Source organism: Sceloporus undulatus, chromosome 4 (assembly GCF_019175285.1).
Source record: "Sceloporus undulatus isolate JIND9_A2432 ecotype Alabama chromosome 4, SceUnd_v1.1, whole genome shotgun sequence".
Lineage (NCBI taxonomy): Eukaryota > Metazoa > Chordata > Lepidosauria > Squamata > Phrynosomatidae > Sceloporus > Sceloporus undulatus.
The window spans coordinates 83397475-83413357 of record NC_056525.1 but is presented as its reverse complement, the minus strand read 5'-3'; the positions used below and the strand labels follow the sequence as shown (position 1 = coordinate 83413357).

General features: G+C 41.4%; 1 protein-coding gene across 4 annotated transcripts in view; it reads left to right on the top strand.

Moving 5' to 3' along the window:
- Window positions 1-606: 606 nt before the first annotated feature.
- The window catches only part of SSBP3 (single stranded DNA binding protein 3), a 197624-nt gene continuing 182347 nt past the window's right edge, over window positions 607-15883 (top strand). For all 4 annotated transcript variants that reach the window (XM_042462614.1, XM_042462613.1, XM_042462612.1 and 1 more), the window contains exons 1-4: window positions 607-669; window positions 1854-1926; window positions 2162-2223; window positions 4551-4635. In XM_042462614.1, coding sequence (XP_042318548.1) covers window positions 614-669; window positions 1854-1926; window positions 2162-2223; window positions 4551-4635 — 276 coding nt within the window. In that variant the 5' untranslated portion in view covers window positions 607-613. The remainder of the gene's footprint in view (window positions 670-1853; window positions 1927-2161; window positions 2224-4550; window positions 4636-15883) is intronic.

Sequence of the window (15883 nt, the reverse complement as noted above, 5' to 3'; positions counted from 1 at the left end):
ATGGGTTCACCCTATAAAACGACTCGGAGTGCGCCCTATACAACATGAAGAACCTGGGGTAAAGGAGTTAGAGGAGAGGAGAGAGCGAGGCAGCATAAGCGTTGAGCGAGAGAGTTTCCCCTCACTCCCACCCCCAATGGAGGGGGGAGGGATGCTTTTAAGGAGGCACCGCAGCGGGCCCTGCCTCCCCGTCCGCTTTTTCCCTGTCCACCTTAAGGGGGCGTGGGCGGGGCGTCCCTCCCCTCCCGGGCCTCCGATTGGCCGGCGATGTATCCATTGTGGAACGTTGACGCCCGCCGCGTTCTACCCCGAGTGTCGCCAGTTGGTTGAGCCGGGAGCAGCCGCGGTGGCGGCAGCAGCAGCAGCACGAGAGCAGCAGAGAAGCAGCAGCGCAGCAGCAGCAGAGAAAGAGGAGGAAGAAGAGGAGGAGGAGGAGGAGGATGGTCGGGCCGGGGCCGGGGCTTTGACAGTGCCAGGGAACCCGAGAGAGCGGGAGAGTGAAAGGAAGCCAGCAGCGCAGCAGCAGAGCAGAAGCATCCGAAGCAGCATCGGATTCAGATCCCCCTCTGCCTGCCTTCCTGTTCCTTCCTCTCCCCCCTTTCCCCGCCGGACCATGTTCGCCAAAGGCAAAGGCTCGGCGGTGCCCTCGGATGGGGAGGCGCGGGAAAAGTAAGTCCTGGAGAGGCTGAGAGAGGTGTAGCGCCCCCGCTCCCTCGCCCCCCAAAGACCCCCCGCCTCAGAGGAGGGCAGCCGAGGGAGGGAGCCTTGCTTGCCTCCTCCTTTTGTCTGGCGAGGGGAAGGGGCCAGGCTTTGTCCAGGCAGGGGCTACTATTGCTCCTATTACTCCTCCTCCTCCTCCTCCTGCTGCTACTACAAGCCCTCCACCGACTTGGCTGGGAAGAGTTTGCAAGTTCTTGAGGGGGGCTGGTTTAGTGGGAGAAGAGTTTCTGTCGGTGGGTGTGCTTCTTCCGCACACATACACAACACACACACACAAGCTGTTCTTTTTTTTGGGGGGGGGGGTTGGAGAAAACATACCCCCCTCAACACACACTCCAAAAAGGCATCTCTCTGTTGGCAGAAAACTCTGGAGGGGTAGATGAGTAAAAAGAGGCTGGGGCTGCGGTTGGGTCCTATGCCTGAAGAAAGTTGCATTGTGGTTTCCTGCAGGGAATAAAGGAGACCACTTTCTCTTTGGAGCTGGGAGTCTGTGTGTGTTGTGTATATATGATGATACACACGTATGTGTATATATATATATGCGTGTGTGTGTAAATATATTTATACACACACATTTACACATTTATAGACACATTTGCACACATATATATGCATGTTTATAGGCACATATATATATATATATATATATATATGCACATGCATATACATGGACACATACAGACATGCATGTATACTTATATGTACACACACATATCCACAGTGTGTATATATTTTTATAGGCATACATACCCATATATATGTTTGTATGCACACACATACGTAAGCACATATATACATACACACACATATATACACATATGGATATGTATACACACATATATGCATATGTACACACACACATGCATACGTACACACATACATATACACACATACACATATGTACACACATGTGTTTATGTATGTATTGATTGGGGGAACAACTCATTTCTCTCAGCCCTGAAACCAGGAAGGAAGTGGTTTTTCTTCTGGGCCTTGGTCTCCCCCCCAAAAGAAGGTTCAGTCCCACTTCTTGGGGGCACTTCCACAAAGTCCTCCCACTCTGGTGCCCTTCCACTCTTGCTCTGCCTCTACCACATTTCTTCCCCTGTTCTTATACTTTTCCCTTTTTGCAGGCTAGCTTTGTATGTCTACGAATACTTGCTGCACGTAGGAGCACAGAAATCAGCACAGACCTTTTTATCAGAGGTGAGTGACTTCTGTTTACTTTGCGACCCCCTTTTGTGATAGCCTTTGTTTTCAGAAGCAGGCACCGTTGTGGCCTCCATTTTGAATTTTTTATCACCTTTTGCCATGTTTATTGCTGGCTGGCCTCTCTGGGTCTGTTTGGGGAGAGGGGAGGTGTCTCCAGGAGGGAAGGGGGAAAGCATCTTTTCCCAACCGGCCTGTAATCTAACCTACTGGCATCCTTTGCTCTTTGCAGATCCGATGGGAAAAAAACATCACACTAGGAGAGCCTCCTGGGTTTTTACATTCGTGGTGGTGGTAAGTGGGCTCCTTCATTTTTCTTTCCTCCCTCAGTATCAAACTTCTTTACAGAACGGACTGCAGGTGGGGGGAAACGTCCCCAGTAAAAGTTTGGGTTTCTGTGTTGCTTAAAGGGATGTAATTGTAGTGTGCGGTTGTCCCTTCATCCTAGTCTTCGTACAGATGAACACGGATCAGAGAGGAAAAAAGTACTGGAGAAGAAAGAGTTCTTGAGAGGAGTTGTGTAATTTTTGTTTCGTTTTTGGAACTGTGCTTCAGCCATTAAACCAGATTTTACTTGCTCTCCTCCATTTTCACAAAGAGACAAGTTTTTGACTTCTTTAAGGGTGGTGAATTTTAGGAGGGTTATGATTAGACAAGAAGATGCATGGAACATGTATATGCGTGTAAAATGCATCTTTTCATTACCAGCTTTGTTGATGTTGAGGTGCAAATGTGGCAGATGAGATATGGGACTGATATTTTGTAGAGAAGTCGGTCTGATTGTGGAGTGTTTATTGGGAATAAAGTTGTTTGCCTAGTGCATGGATCTTGATAAGTCTTATAGGTATTGATAAATTTTTGTAAGTTTTAAATAAAGGTTGGTTACTTTTTCTTAAACTTGCTCATAGGCTGCTTATCAGTGGTACACACGATGAGGCTTTCTTTTGTCATATGTGTTTCTAGTATAGATAGTCTGGTAGAGAAGTTCAACATGCGTGGAGCACCTTTCTCATTGGTAACACAATACTGGATGATGGGAACATTTCCTGCAACATAGTTCATTACCTGCATGTGTTCAGTCCCATTGATTCAGAGAGGACCTGCATTCATATAGCTCCGTTATTGTGTGTCCTCATTCTTTGTTAGCTCAGAACATGACACTTTTAGCAACTCATGGCGTATGATGCAGACTTGGTACCTAAGGATTGATGTCTAGGTTGTGATGGTGAGTTAAAGAACACTTAGGCAGGCAGTTCAGTTTTGTGGTGAGGCTGGTTGGGTAGCAGTTTAAACTGAGAAGTTTGGTACCACCCAGATTTTGAGGATTGCTTTGTTCTGAAACTGTACAGCAGGAAAGTTTAGTGAAGACTTTCCTTTCTCTTCTTCTGGGGTGTACTAAGATGGTTTGTTGCTTAATCCATAGACCATTGCAAACTCCTCTGGGGTGTTGTTTGAAGCAACAGTTCTGGAAAAATGTTCTTTGTCTGTTGCCACATTTAAATGCTGTTGGATTGTTTGCTAGTTTGTTGCATAGCTGGGTTTTTTGCATGGCATGCCATCCCTGCTGCACAGAATGCAAAGTCAAGAAGGAAAATTATGTAGTAGCACATAAAACCTTTGATATTTATAAACACCACATAGGAGCAATCCTCTACTCTTACTTGAATTCCAGCAGAATCTGTAGTCACTTATTTTTTGTGTTTATACTCTTTTCCCCAGGAACTTATGGTTCCTTGAGAACGCATAGTTTCCTTCCCCATCCTACCTCCTTTTTATCCTGTGAGATACATTAAGCTAGGAGTTAGTGAGTGGCTCAGGGCCACCCAGTGAATTTCATGATTAAATGGTGATTTGAACTCAAGTCTCTATGGTACTAGTAATACTCTAAGGAGTTCACCACACTGGAATATTTCCAAGTTTGCAGAAGTGACTCTTGTTTATGTGCAGGTTCCACAGTGAATCTTACTAACTGAGGGGCTTTTGTAATGGTGATTCATATATATGTGCAAACATCCAAGAAAGAAGATGAAATCAATGTTGTATTGACAGTATGGCATTTAATGTCAAACTGAAACAGCTCTAATGGATTGCGCTCTGGTTTTAGGAGATAGCTACATATGTGGAAGGGAATGTGTGCAGGTTGAATAGAGAACATGAATCAGACACATTTGGTTCTGCTGGGATGATGATTGAAAGTACAGCTGAATGTACAGTAGCCTGTGAGATCTAAACATAAAGTTCTGTTTCAGCAGAGAGACAAAAATATTAGTATGGTCAAAGTGTGGCATAATGACTATAACTTTCTGATGGTTGGGGAGGAAAGATGTTCCATTTCAACTGGAGTGGAGATCTTTTGTTAAAATCCATACACTGAAATTGTTGTTTTTTGTCTCTAAATACTGTATATATTTTGCCTAATTTTAATTCAGTTTTGTTGGCGAGAAAAAATCTCAAGAGGAACAGAAGTGAGATATTTAATGTTCCCAAATCAAAGATTAAATTTTATGAGCAATCCTTGTGTTACTGATTTGTTGGAATGATTAGACTCATTTAATTGTATGTATGTTATAGACTGTACTTAAAACAATTTGCTTCTGTTCTTCTTTTCTCTTGTTGTACAGTGTATTTTGGGACCTTTACTGTGCAGCTCCTGAAAGGCGAGATACTTGTGAACACTCAAGTGAAGCAAAAGCCTTTCATGATTACGTGAGTAACAAATTTTCAAACCCTGTTGATTATAAACTTGTATTGCTACAGCATGCCAAAGCGAGTGCCACCGGGTGTGAGGAGAAAACAGCATTGCTACTGCTTGGCTTGAATAATATTTTATAAAGTTGTAGCTATGTGCATCTAGTTCAGATACTTATCTTGAGTACTCTAAGGTGGTGCATATTGATCTAGTTACATAGTCATGCATCTTCCTTGTGGCACACCGGATAAGGAGAGTGAAGGAGGTGCAGTGATGATATTTATCTCATTGAAATCTCATTTGCAAACTTTCTGACATAAGTAAATGGCTGTATTTGAATATGGAATGCTCTTTAGAAAGAGAATATAATCTTACAAGCTCTCTAAAGCATGCATATATTAGAGAATTTGTCAGAAGGTTGCTGTTCAATGCTACCCTGTGCATGTAAGAACCATTGTGTTCAGTGGGGCTTATACCCAGGTAAGTGTGCATAGAACTGCAGCCTTAGAAAGTCAATAGCCTTGGTTCAAAATACTGATACAGTTGTATTCTTTTAAATGCAATGTGGGTTTCATGATTTCTTTTAATAAGAAAAGTGCATGCAAGGGTGAAATTATTTTTACCAAGCTTAGATGTTGCATGCCGAGATTGATGTCCTGATTTTGCTTTTTTCCTTATGCAAAACAGGAAATGGTTTATCCCCCATATTAAAACTTGGGGTCCTGAAGTGAGATAACAGGTGTGTACAAGTTGAGCATCTGTAGGTTTCTTCATGGTACAGAATAAAATGTTTTTCAGAGTAACCTTAGAATTACAAGCCCCAAGGAGGATAATGTTAGAAGCTTTTTCCAGTGACCCTATCCTGGTAAAGGGGATATTGCCCCAAGCTAACTGTACTGTAGTGTTCTGGATAAACTTTGACTTGTCAACTTCTTTGATGCATAGACTCTTGACTTTTGTGTGATGGCAGAGCAGTCATTCCCAGGAGCATGGGGATTTTGATACTTTGTAAAAGGAAAGATGTATTGTCCTTTCAAAAAATAAAAAACAGTCATGAAGTATGTGGTGAAAGTCAGTTTTTTAAAGTATATGATCATACTACCATCTGTACTACTTCTTCACAGTCTTAGTCTGACAAGGAATTATAAAAAGTAGAAGCTGCAAAGTATAAAAAAATCCTCCTGGTTCTTGTCCAAGGCAACATTGAAATGAAGTTCAGAATAATATGCGGAACAAAAGATTGGTGCATGTTCGGTAAACGAGTTGAGTAGCTTGTTTAAAAGTATACTTTTTGGAAAGAAGTGCCATTGGTTTTAGTACCATGTTCTCAAGACAAGGCTGGGAGAGAGGCTAAGGCCCATCTGAAATGATCAGGGCAAAAGTGGACTCATCAAAACACCTAGGTAATTCAGCTCCATTAGGAATTGTCAGTCCAAAGCATATGAAATTATCAATATTTTACTATTGCTTTTGGTGGTATTGAGATTGATGCCACCTTGTATTGGAGGAGGAGGAGGAGAATTGTTTTACTGCAGTTTACCTTGTGATTTCATTATTTTAGAGAAAAAAACCATACCTCTCAAGTAGTCAGAACTGTTAATGTTGACTTGCTTGCCAGCTTTGATTCCCCCTCTTGCCTTTAAACCATTCCCTGAGTCTCTTCTTAGACCTAATTGATTAAGTTGTAATAATTGTGCAAGCTACTTCCCACCACTCTAACCCTACTAGCTTTGTGGCCCTGTGATAACATTTGTAGTGTTGCTGTTTCTCCATGGTTCCTTCTTAACTCACCTTCTAAGGAAGGAGTTTCCTGGGGGGTGGAAGGAACTGCAAGACTCCTTTAAACCATCCTGGCTTATCTGGATGGGTGTTACCTACGGGGTGTGAGATCTAGAGAAGTAGCTCCATTGTTATTCTGTGTCTTCCTGATGCAATCATATGTGGAATGTGGAACTGTTTCCTGGGGGCAAAAATTGGCAGACAATTGGGCACTGATTTGATTTTCTATCTTCTGTTTGACCAATATTATTCTGACCCTGTAAGCTTATGTGCAGCCATGGGAGCCTCCAGATCCCATAAAAATTGCCAGGCAAAAACTACAAAGCCTTGACTGGATCATTGTTACACCTTTAAATGCTGCCCAAATTATCCTTTCTTTTTCAAAAATTGACAGAAAATGGACTGAAACGACACACACACCCCAAAAATAAAAGAAAGTAACTTTCTCATCTTCCTGTCTCTGTGACTGGAACGGGGAGTGATCTTCCCACATCCTCCAGGGGGTATGGGCTCAATGATGATATAGTCCTCACCTGGCAAGGTTGTACAGCTATTCAGTTGCTGCTGCTGAAGGAAAAGGGAGGAGGGGGAATCCAATGATTCTGGTGTGTTCCTTTACTCATTGATGTTGAACATTTGGTTTTGTGCACAAAAAAAGTGTATGTTGTGTGACAGCAGGCATTAGCAGAATGGATCCATTTTTAAAAAATAGAGATTGTGCTTAGCCCTTGTTTCTGAAGCCTTTGCAACTGTCCTAGTTTGCAGCTATTCCCCATAGAGCTCCATTGATTTAGAACAATGGTCCCCAAATGGTGCCCTTTAAGAGATTTTGGACTTCAGCTCCCAGAAGCCTCAGCCAACTTGGCGAATAGTCTGGGATCCTGGGAGCTAAAGTCCAAAATCTCTTAAAAGGCACCGTTTGGGGACCACTGATTTAGAAGGAGAAATGTAAAATATTTATTTACCTATATATTTTATCTCACTTTTTAGACAGATCTTTCTCCCCATGGCTCATATCAATAAAAATGTACAAAATTAAATTAAAATCAGCAAGATGCACCCAAGATGGTGACTGGGTTGAAAAATGGCAGAGTGGGTAGATCAGTTTGACAATGCCAGAACAAAGTAATGAACCATTTGGAGTTACTTATCTGTTCATTTGCAGAGTGCCCAGTTTCTTTTTGCTATTGTTCTTGTTTAGATTAAAGTTATGAACTGCCTGGTGGTAGTCAAAATCTGTAGTACCCAAAACTGTTGTTAAGAGTGTCATATGTAGAATGTAAACCACACACACACAGCTTTAAATACAACTTCGTTGTTTTAATTTTAAATATAAATAAATAAGGATCTGGCATCCTTCTGTTTGTTGAGTACTGGATTATTGCGCTGGTGATCAGGGTTCAAATCCCTGCTCTTTGCAATCCGGATAGAAACCCACTGGGTAACCCTGGGCAAGTCAGACTCTTTCAACCTTAAAGGGAAGGCAAAGGCAAGCCCCCTCTGAACAAACCTTACCAAGAAAACCTCATGATAGGTTTGCCTTATGGTGTCCATAAATTGGAAATGACTTCAAGGCACGCAACAACAGCAGTGGCAATGTTTTCTTTTGTTTGGCTACTAATTTTAAGATCCACTATTTGGTGGCATTGCAGCTATCTTGTTGTCTTAGTCTTCTGGTCCATGGCAGAAGCCAGAGCATCCTTTCTAACAATTCTCCAGTATTATTCCTGTCAGCAGAGGAGAAGGCAAGCTTCCTATATCTGTTTAGAGCTTTGGGAAATTGCTTTTGAGGACTGTAATTCTGAGCATCCCACAGATAGCACTACCTCTGCTGTCTGGAGGATTCTGTGATATGTAGTTTTAAAAAACACAGCTTTGCCATGTTCTGCATCTCCTTGTTCTAAGGTTGATGCTTGAAGCTAGTGAGGTTCCAGCTGCAATAGTGTTCTTCCTGGGAGGGAGAAATTGAAACATCTCTAAATCCCATAACTGTGCATGTTTGGGTCTTGGACAGACAGACTTCAAATAGGGATGCGGCTGGGGAGAAGAAACTCTGTCGTGATGCTCTGGTCCCAGTGTTAGTTCTAGGAACCAAGTCCCCCTCCCCCCATCTCTTCTCAGGAAAGTTGTTGGGGTTAATATTTTATTTTCTCTAATGAATGATTGTGAATTATTGAGGAGGGTCAGTGTGGTGTAATGGTTGAGCATTGGACTAGGACACTGGGAGACCAGGGTTCGAATCCCATCTTGGCCATGAAGCCCACTGGGTGACCCTGAGCAAGTCACATTCTCTCAGCCTCAGAGGATGGCAATGGCAAACCTCCTCTGAATAAATCTTGCCAAGAATACCCCATTATAGGTTCGCCTTAGGGTTGTAATATGTTGGAAACAACTTGAAGGCAGGCAGACAAAAACAACAGCAACAATGCATGATTTGAAGGAGGGAAGCTACAGGTTTGTTGTCATAAGTATTACTCAGTGACTTTGTAACCATCCAAAGAAACATGTTTGAGAGCAGTGGTCTCCTTTTTACTTTCTGCAGAATTGTATAAGGCCAGGTGGGTTGTTCCATGGTGCAGAGCAGAGGAGTAGTGGAACCAGAGCTCTCAGGCTCAAAAAGCCATCGGCATTTCCAGATGAGCAAAGAAAGCGATATCTTCTGCCTCCCCCCAGCCTTCCCTATTCCCACTGTGCTCAGCTATAATCGTTGCAACAGCTAAAGGAGCCAGGATTTCCCCAGCAATATTGTTGCATGATTGTTCAGTTGTAGCCATTCTTCATGAATGGGCAACTCAGGGCCTGTACAGACAGGCCAAAATAAAGCTGCTTTGGCTCACTTTAGAGGTATGTTGTTTAAATGACACACACATCTTAAGAGGCCAGAAGCTGCACCAAAGCTGCACTCCAGTCCTTAGGACTGGAGCGTGGCTTTGGCATGGCTTCGGTACTCTTAGGACGCATATATCATTTAAACAGCACACCTCCAAAGTGACCCGAAGCAGCTTTATTTTGGCCTGTCTGTTCGGGCTGTAACATTCATTTACTTTACCCAACACCTGCTTTTGATGGAGATGAAAAAATGTTCAAACTGGTTTGTTGATAGGGATCAACAGAATTATCTGTATGTTTAAACTCCCCTTGGAGGCTTGTTCATGAAGCCTGTCCTGATGAGTCCCAGTACTTCAGAATTTTCCAGTACATATCTGGTGAAGAATCTTCACTGCTGCAGTTTGGCTTTTTGCTAAAGATGGATCAGGGACAAGGGCTTGGCCTTCCTTTCTCCTCTTTGTTTGCATGTGTGTTCAAGTCCCCATGGTGTTCATAGTGTTTCCTTAAGCAAGGAGTACTCAGAGGTGGTTTTGCCAGTTCCTTCTTCTGAAATATTGCCTACAGCACCTGGTGTTGGTTGCTGGTCTCTCATCCAACTACCAATCAGGGCTGACCCGGCTTAGCTTCCAAGATCAGATCAAGTCTGTTGCCTTTGGGGTATTTAGGTCTTTTCAGATAGTGTTGTTACTAAAAAAAGACCCATGACAAGGAAGTCAAAAGCCCAGCTAAAACAAGAATTTCCTTGTATTTCTTAGCACCTTAGGAGTTACTCCATGCATAAGCAGCTTGGTTTATATGGAGGATTGGTGGTGTCAGGTTTCTTTCCAGTTATACTAGAAATATTGTTTCTTCAACTCTCAGTTGCACTACATGTTTGCACCTTCTTCTGGCACCAGTGGGAGTTAAGACACAGGTAACTATGAGCAGGCATAGGATTTTAATCTTTACATGTAGGAGAAAATTTGTTGCTAGATGTCCCATGTTAGATTGCTGGGTTTTCAAAGGTCTCCTTTTGGTTGTAGCAGCTACTGAGTTCAGGATACCCCTTGTGAAACATGCTTAAATGAGTCTTTCATCATAAAAAACTATCAGCATTTCTTTTGAAGGTCTTGGATGCAAAATGTAAGGTGCAGAGGGATAGCGCTGGCATTCAAGATACAGTAATACTACATTAGCAGCAGTCTTATAATAGTGTCTGAGGATTTACTGTATTTAGAGAAATTAATCTTTTTTAGCTTGGTAATAATTCTAATAATAGGCATGAGTGCATTAGATGATTCACATAAACTTCTTTAATACATGTTGCTTTAAGCTTACAGCAAATAGACACAATCCTGATTGTGTTTTTTTAGTTCTCAGTGTAATACAGTTTCGTAACAGTCCTAAGTACTTTACCTTTTTAGTTTTATTATGAAGACAGATAAGATTTTCTGTTTCCTCTGTTCTTCACCTCCTCCATTTTATTATACTGTTTATTTGTGAAGTGCAGTCAGTCTTAAATTAGTTGGTTAATACGTATTGTCATGACTGTGTTGCTTTAGTCATGGATGTATTGAGTTATGAAGTTGGGTTTTTCCTTCACTTTCAGTATTAATATTTTGCCAGCAGAGAATATGTAGTGTCCTTTCAGTAATGAACTTAGCAAGCCATCATTGCTGTCATTTGGGAGTGTGTGGTGTATTTTTAACAGGAGCATACCTGTTTTAAGAATCTCAAGATGCAATTCATAGATGCTACGTACGCATTCATAAAATACCAGTATTTCTTTCATGCCTGGAAAAATACCCACGATTGCATGCTCGTGTATGGTTCTGGGATAATTCTGTCCATTACCTTGATAGGACCATTACCTTGAAAGGCATTTTCTCATGTATGGAAGGGACTAATAGAGCATGGCATAGTGGTTTGAGTGTTCGACTACAACTGTGGAGACCAGGGTTCACATCCCAGCTCAGCCGTGAAACCCACTGGGTGACCTTGGGCAAGTCACATGCTCTCAGCCTCAGGGAAGAGTAGTGGCAAACCTCTGAACAAATCTTGCCGAGGAAACCTCAAAATTGGATCATCCTAGGGTCGCCATAAGTTGGAAATATCTTGAAAGCACACAATACCTACATACAGTAGAGCATTCATTGTGGTGAAGCTATAAAAGAACACCAAGCTAAACAAAGAATGTTCTTTAGTCACCTATTATTGCCCTGATACAGAACATCTCCTGTGAAGGCTGGATCAAGGGTCAGCCCTTACCTGAAAAATCTTGCTCATCAGAGCCTTGGGCTTTTGATTTAAGATAATGCCAGAATTTGTTTCTTCTCCTCCTCCTGGCCCCTGTTACCATAGACCTCTGTGGAGACTGGCAAAATAAGTACCCAGCATATAGCTTAAATGGCAAGTCTTTTGAACTGCTAATGAATGGATGGTGACTCATCCAGAAGAGCTCCCAACCAGACTAGAGGATAGTTGGCTGCATGATTTAGAATGACATAATATGGAGGCTTTTAATGGAGTCTCCAACAAGAACATGCAGGATTGCAAGAACATGTTAATAGCTACTTGTGTTTATGTTCTAAGAAAAGAATTTTCACAAGGTGGGGGTTGTGCAAATCATCACAGCAGTGGACATATGACTAATGTTGTAGATGGTTTAAAAATAAACTACTGTTATGGTTTGCCAGAATGGTTGGTAAAAATTCTGTGTTGAGCTTTTGATGACTATCAGGCTACTTTTGTAAATGTGTGCACCTGACCTATGGATATATTTGTGGATTCCTTTATTGGTGGATACCTTAGACATAGCGATAAGCCAGATAAACCACAGGAACCCTGGCTTTTTGAATATGAGTAGCATGCTAATGTGTGTTGCTTAATCATTCACTCTTACAACGTGAGTGGCTGAATGTAGTATAGAACTTGGTTTTTGTGTCTTTTAAATCTTGGTGTGTGAGCAAGATAGCAGTGATGCTTTGGGTCCCCCTGTCTCCTCACTGCAAGCTTTAGAAAGAAATCACAAAATAGACTGTGGGTCCTTTCTCTGGGTTGGAAATGAGAACCAGAGCTGTAGCTATGTCAATTTTTATCCAACATGCTAAATCACGGGGCAAGACAGGAGCAATCAGACCACCTGGACCCAAGCTATGACTGATACTCAATAAGCCAGGGTACCTTCCAATTCCTGGCTTACTGTTCCTACTATTTCCTGGCTTACTGTTATGTCAAAACATGGCCAAACCCCTAGCAATGTTATTTAGTGGTCACTTTTTAGTGAAGGAGATGTTTTGTTGCATGCAGTAGAAATGAAAAAATACATTGTCTTAAAATGAAGAGAGCACCTAGCCCATTATGTATATAAGGCAGGCATTGTGTGCATGTTGAAATGCATTTAAAACCTGGCATCATTTCCTTTGCATGCTTTTTTCCCATTGTTTATGGTTGAGGTGTGGCTACTTGGACGCATGAGAAGCAAATCTCTCCAGATCAGTAGGCCTGGGGAATACATGCTTCAAAGAATGGGAAACCATGCTTCATTAGCAGCCTGTCTAACAGCACTTGCATGCTGTGTAACTTCCATTTCATTTCCCAATATAACTATATGATAATAGAAGCAGCAGGAGCAACAAGCAATTTCCCCAAAGAACATTTTTATATTAAAAAACCCCAGCAAAAAGTCTTCACTCTTCATACGTGTGTGTGTGTGTGTGTGTGTGTGTGTGTGTGTGTGTGTTAATCGATTTGTAAACAGTTCTGAGATGGTTGACCTGTACTGACTTCGAAAGGAGTTCTTGAGATTGGGCCTCCGTGTGCTGAATATTTGCTAGAAGTGTTGTGAAAAGGCCCCCAGTACCAACAGAAGCAGGGGATGATGAATAATCACTATGCTTTGGAGACCAGACCAACTCTTACACTTTTCACTGTGAGCTTGACTGCCAAATATCCCTAGACAAATAATTGTGTGTTGTTTCCCTACTCTCATCCAGCTGCCTACCACAGAATATGCATACTGTGGTGAAATTCAGGTGAAATGGTGGAAAATCATTAATGCTGAAAACATACAGTGGTAAATGAGAAAATGCCCTTGTTTGTGACAGACATTTATGGTCTATGGAAAGGAGTAGCATACCTGTCGTCCAGTTTGTGTCCATCTTCTTAAACACACTTTGAAATAAGACAAAACCCTTGTATTGAGTGGCTTTGTAAATCTACTTTATTGTTTGTAACAGGTTTTCATGTTATTAAAACATATTGAACTGAAGCTGTGTGCTTTGTTTAAAGCTGATTTTTAAAAAAGGCTTAATTTTATTCACTTCGTTTCATTTCTTCCAATGTCTTTGGACAGAATAGAAATGTGAAAAAAAAATGTGGAGCTTTAATGTGGTGGTTGCAAAAATATCGAGGAGATGGGAGAGGAAAGAGTACAGCGGTCCAAAATGTGCTTCTAATTTCAGTGTTTCTGTGTGTTTCCAAAAGAAAATGTTACACTCTCTCTAGAGGTTTACTGCTGTTGGCACAGTTGCCTTTATCTTGCTTCTGGGCAAAGCCCCTCCACAAGCACACTCATATTACATTGTGGCAGTGTTGCCAGACACTCTTGTTGCAGGTTTTATTGTGCATCTTCTGAGCTGGTGAGCTACAAAGGGATTGTACAGCATGACAGGGAATTTCAACCACCGCGTTATCTTGGAATTGGCCGATTGATGATTGCAGTTCAGCGTTTCAACACTGTGAAAGCCAATACAATTTGAGTTAGCTGTGATGACTGCCAGTTTAAATACCGCAGTGAATTTCTGTCAAATAGCTAATACACAGAATGGGGAATTGCAGAAAACTTGATCACTAGAACCAATTTAGTTGATTTTGGCCTCCAGCTACAGAAAATGAACTTAAATCTAGTTGACTGTCGCTACATACTTTTTGTGGCATTATTCTGTTTGCACAGGCTCCTTAGAGTGTAACTTTGGGAGAGAGCATAAAAATTCAAAAGTGTTGTCAACACAGGGCATTTTAACTTGATTACACATCAAAAGCAACTTTCATATTCCTCTTTGGAAGTGCTGCCTAAAAAGGCAACATTACAAATGTGAACATTTTGCATTTTGGGATGACTTTTTTAAAATAAGAAGAACAAGAAGTCAAAGCCAGGGCATATTTTGGTTCAGCTGCAGAAGAATTTGTTGAAATGCTGATGGCTATCACCAGAAAGGTGGTAGGAACGTGATTTGTCTCCTGGTTTCAGGAAGAATAATTTTTTAAAACAAGTCCAGTTTTAAAAAACTTTTTACTAAAGGAAGACTCTTCATGTGTTTTATGCTGAACAGTTAATTATAGTATAAATAATTGTTTGTTTCACTTATGTGGAAGCAGTAAGTGGCTTTTTTTAAAAAAAAAAAAGTGACCAAACCATAATTGCTGAGAGCATGCAATAAGAATCTGTTTCTTCAAATTGGTCCTTCTTCCTGGGTGACATGAGGCCAGTGTGTATTTCAGATCCTCATAATGCTCATGACTATGGAAACATATTCCAGTACCAAGTGGCATGGCAATCCTGACATCTAACAGGGATCAATCTAATAGGGATCAATCTTGCTTACCACGAGCATAGATCTCCACTTTAGATACTGCCTTGTGGAAGGATGATCTCGCTGCAGTAAATGTGGATGATTTTCTATTGGTACACATCTCATGTTTCACGAAGCAGTTCTTAAAAGCTTTTCCCCCACAACCTGGCATTGCATACTTCCCCATTGCTTTCATGTATGGCTAGTTGTTTCAATGATCAGAATTTGGTGCACAATTAAGCATTCTGTAATAGCAAGATTCTCCTTTGGACATGCAATTTTAAGTGGTGATACAACTAACACTTGGAAGTACCCGATGTGCCCGTTGCCATTCTTTTCTCGCAAGTAATCCAAAAGTCTTCAACTAATAAAACATCTCTGCTTGAGAAAACATTGTCATCTCAGCAGATAACAATGCTTTTGCTAGCTGCTTGCCATGTGATGAGGCTGTGTAAAAGTGATAGGCATTTGAACAAAGGGTGTGGTGGTGAATTTTTAGAATAATCTTCTCAGATAACAAAGGAGATGGTATTTTACTCATGAACCCCCTGCCCTGGCAACAACTGTTTGAACAACTTCCCTGAACTTTTACCAATGCTTCATGAGGTGTCCTAAGATGTGTTTTCTTTTTTCTTTAATGGAGGCTGAACAACTCCAACATTTCCTCTCTTTCTACCTTCCACATAATATGTGGGCATTATCAAGATATTATAGCTGCTACCAGTAATGTACTATTGATGATGATCTGAGCTGGGCCTGCTTTTAGAGGTGCGCTTTCCTTTTCTAAGGCCATCGGCTCCTTTATCCTGAAGTTTTGATGGTTACCAAGCTGATGTCTCTTAAACCTTCATTAGCACATGCGTGGCCAGTTCACCCATTTGAAAGTGGCTTTGTGGTATAACTTAAAAGGCGCTAATGGCAAATTGTATTCCCTCCTCTTGGCTTTAATTTAATTGAAAGGATTAAGATGTTGGTGTGAACAGATTGTATCCCTGAAGGATGCAAACCTGGCCCATGCTATGAAGTTGGCAGTCATATCCAATACCTCCATCCTTTGTAGCATTTTCGATAATAGCCATTATGCTTGATATTGAGAACTCCTCAA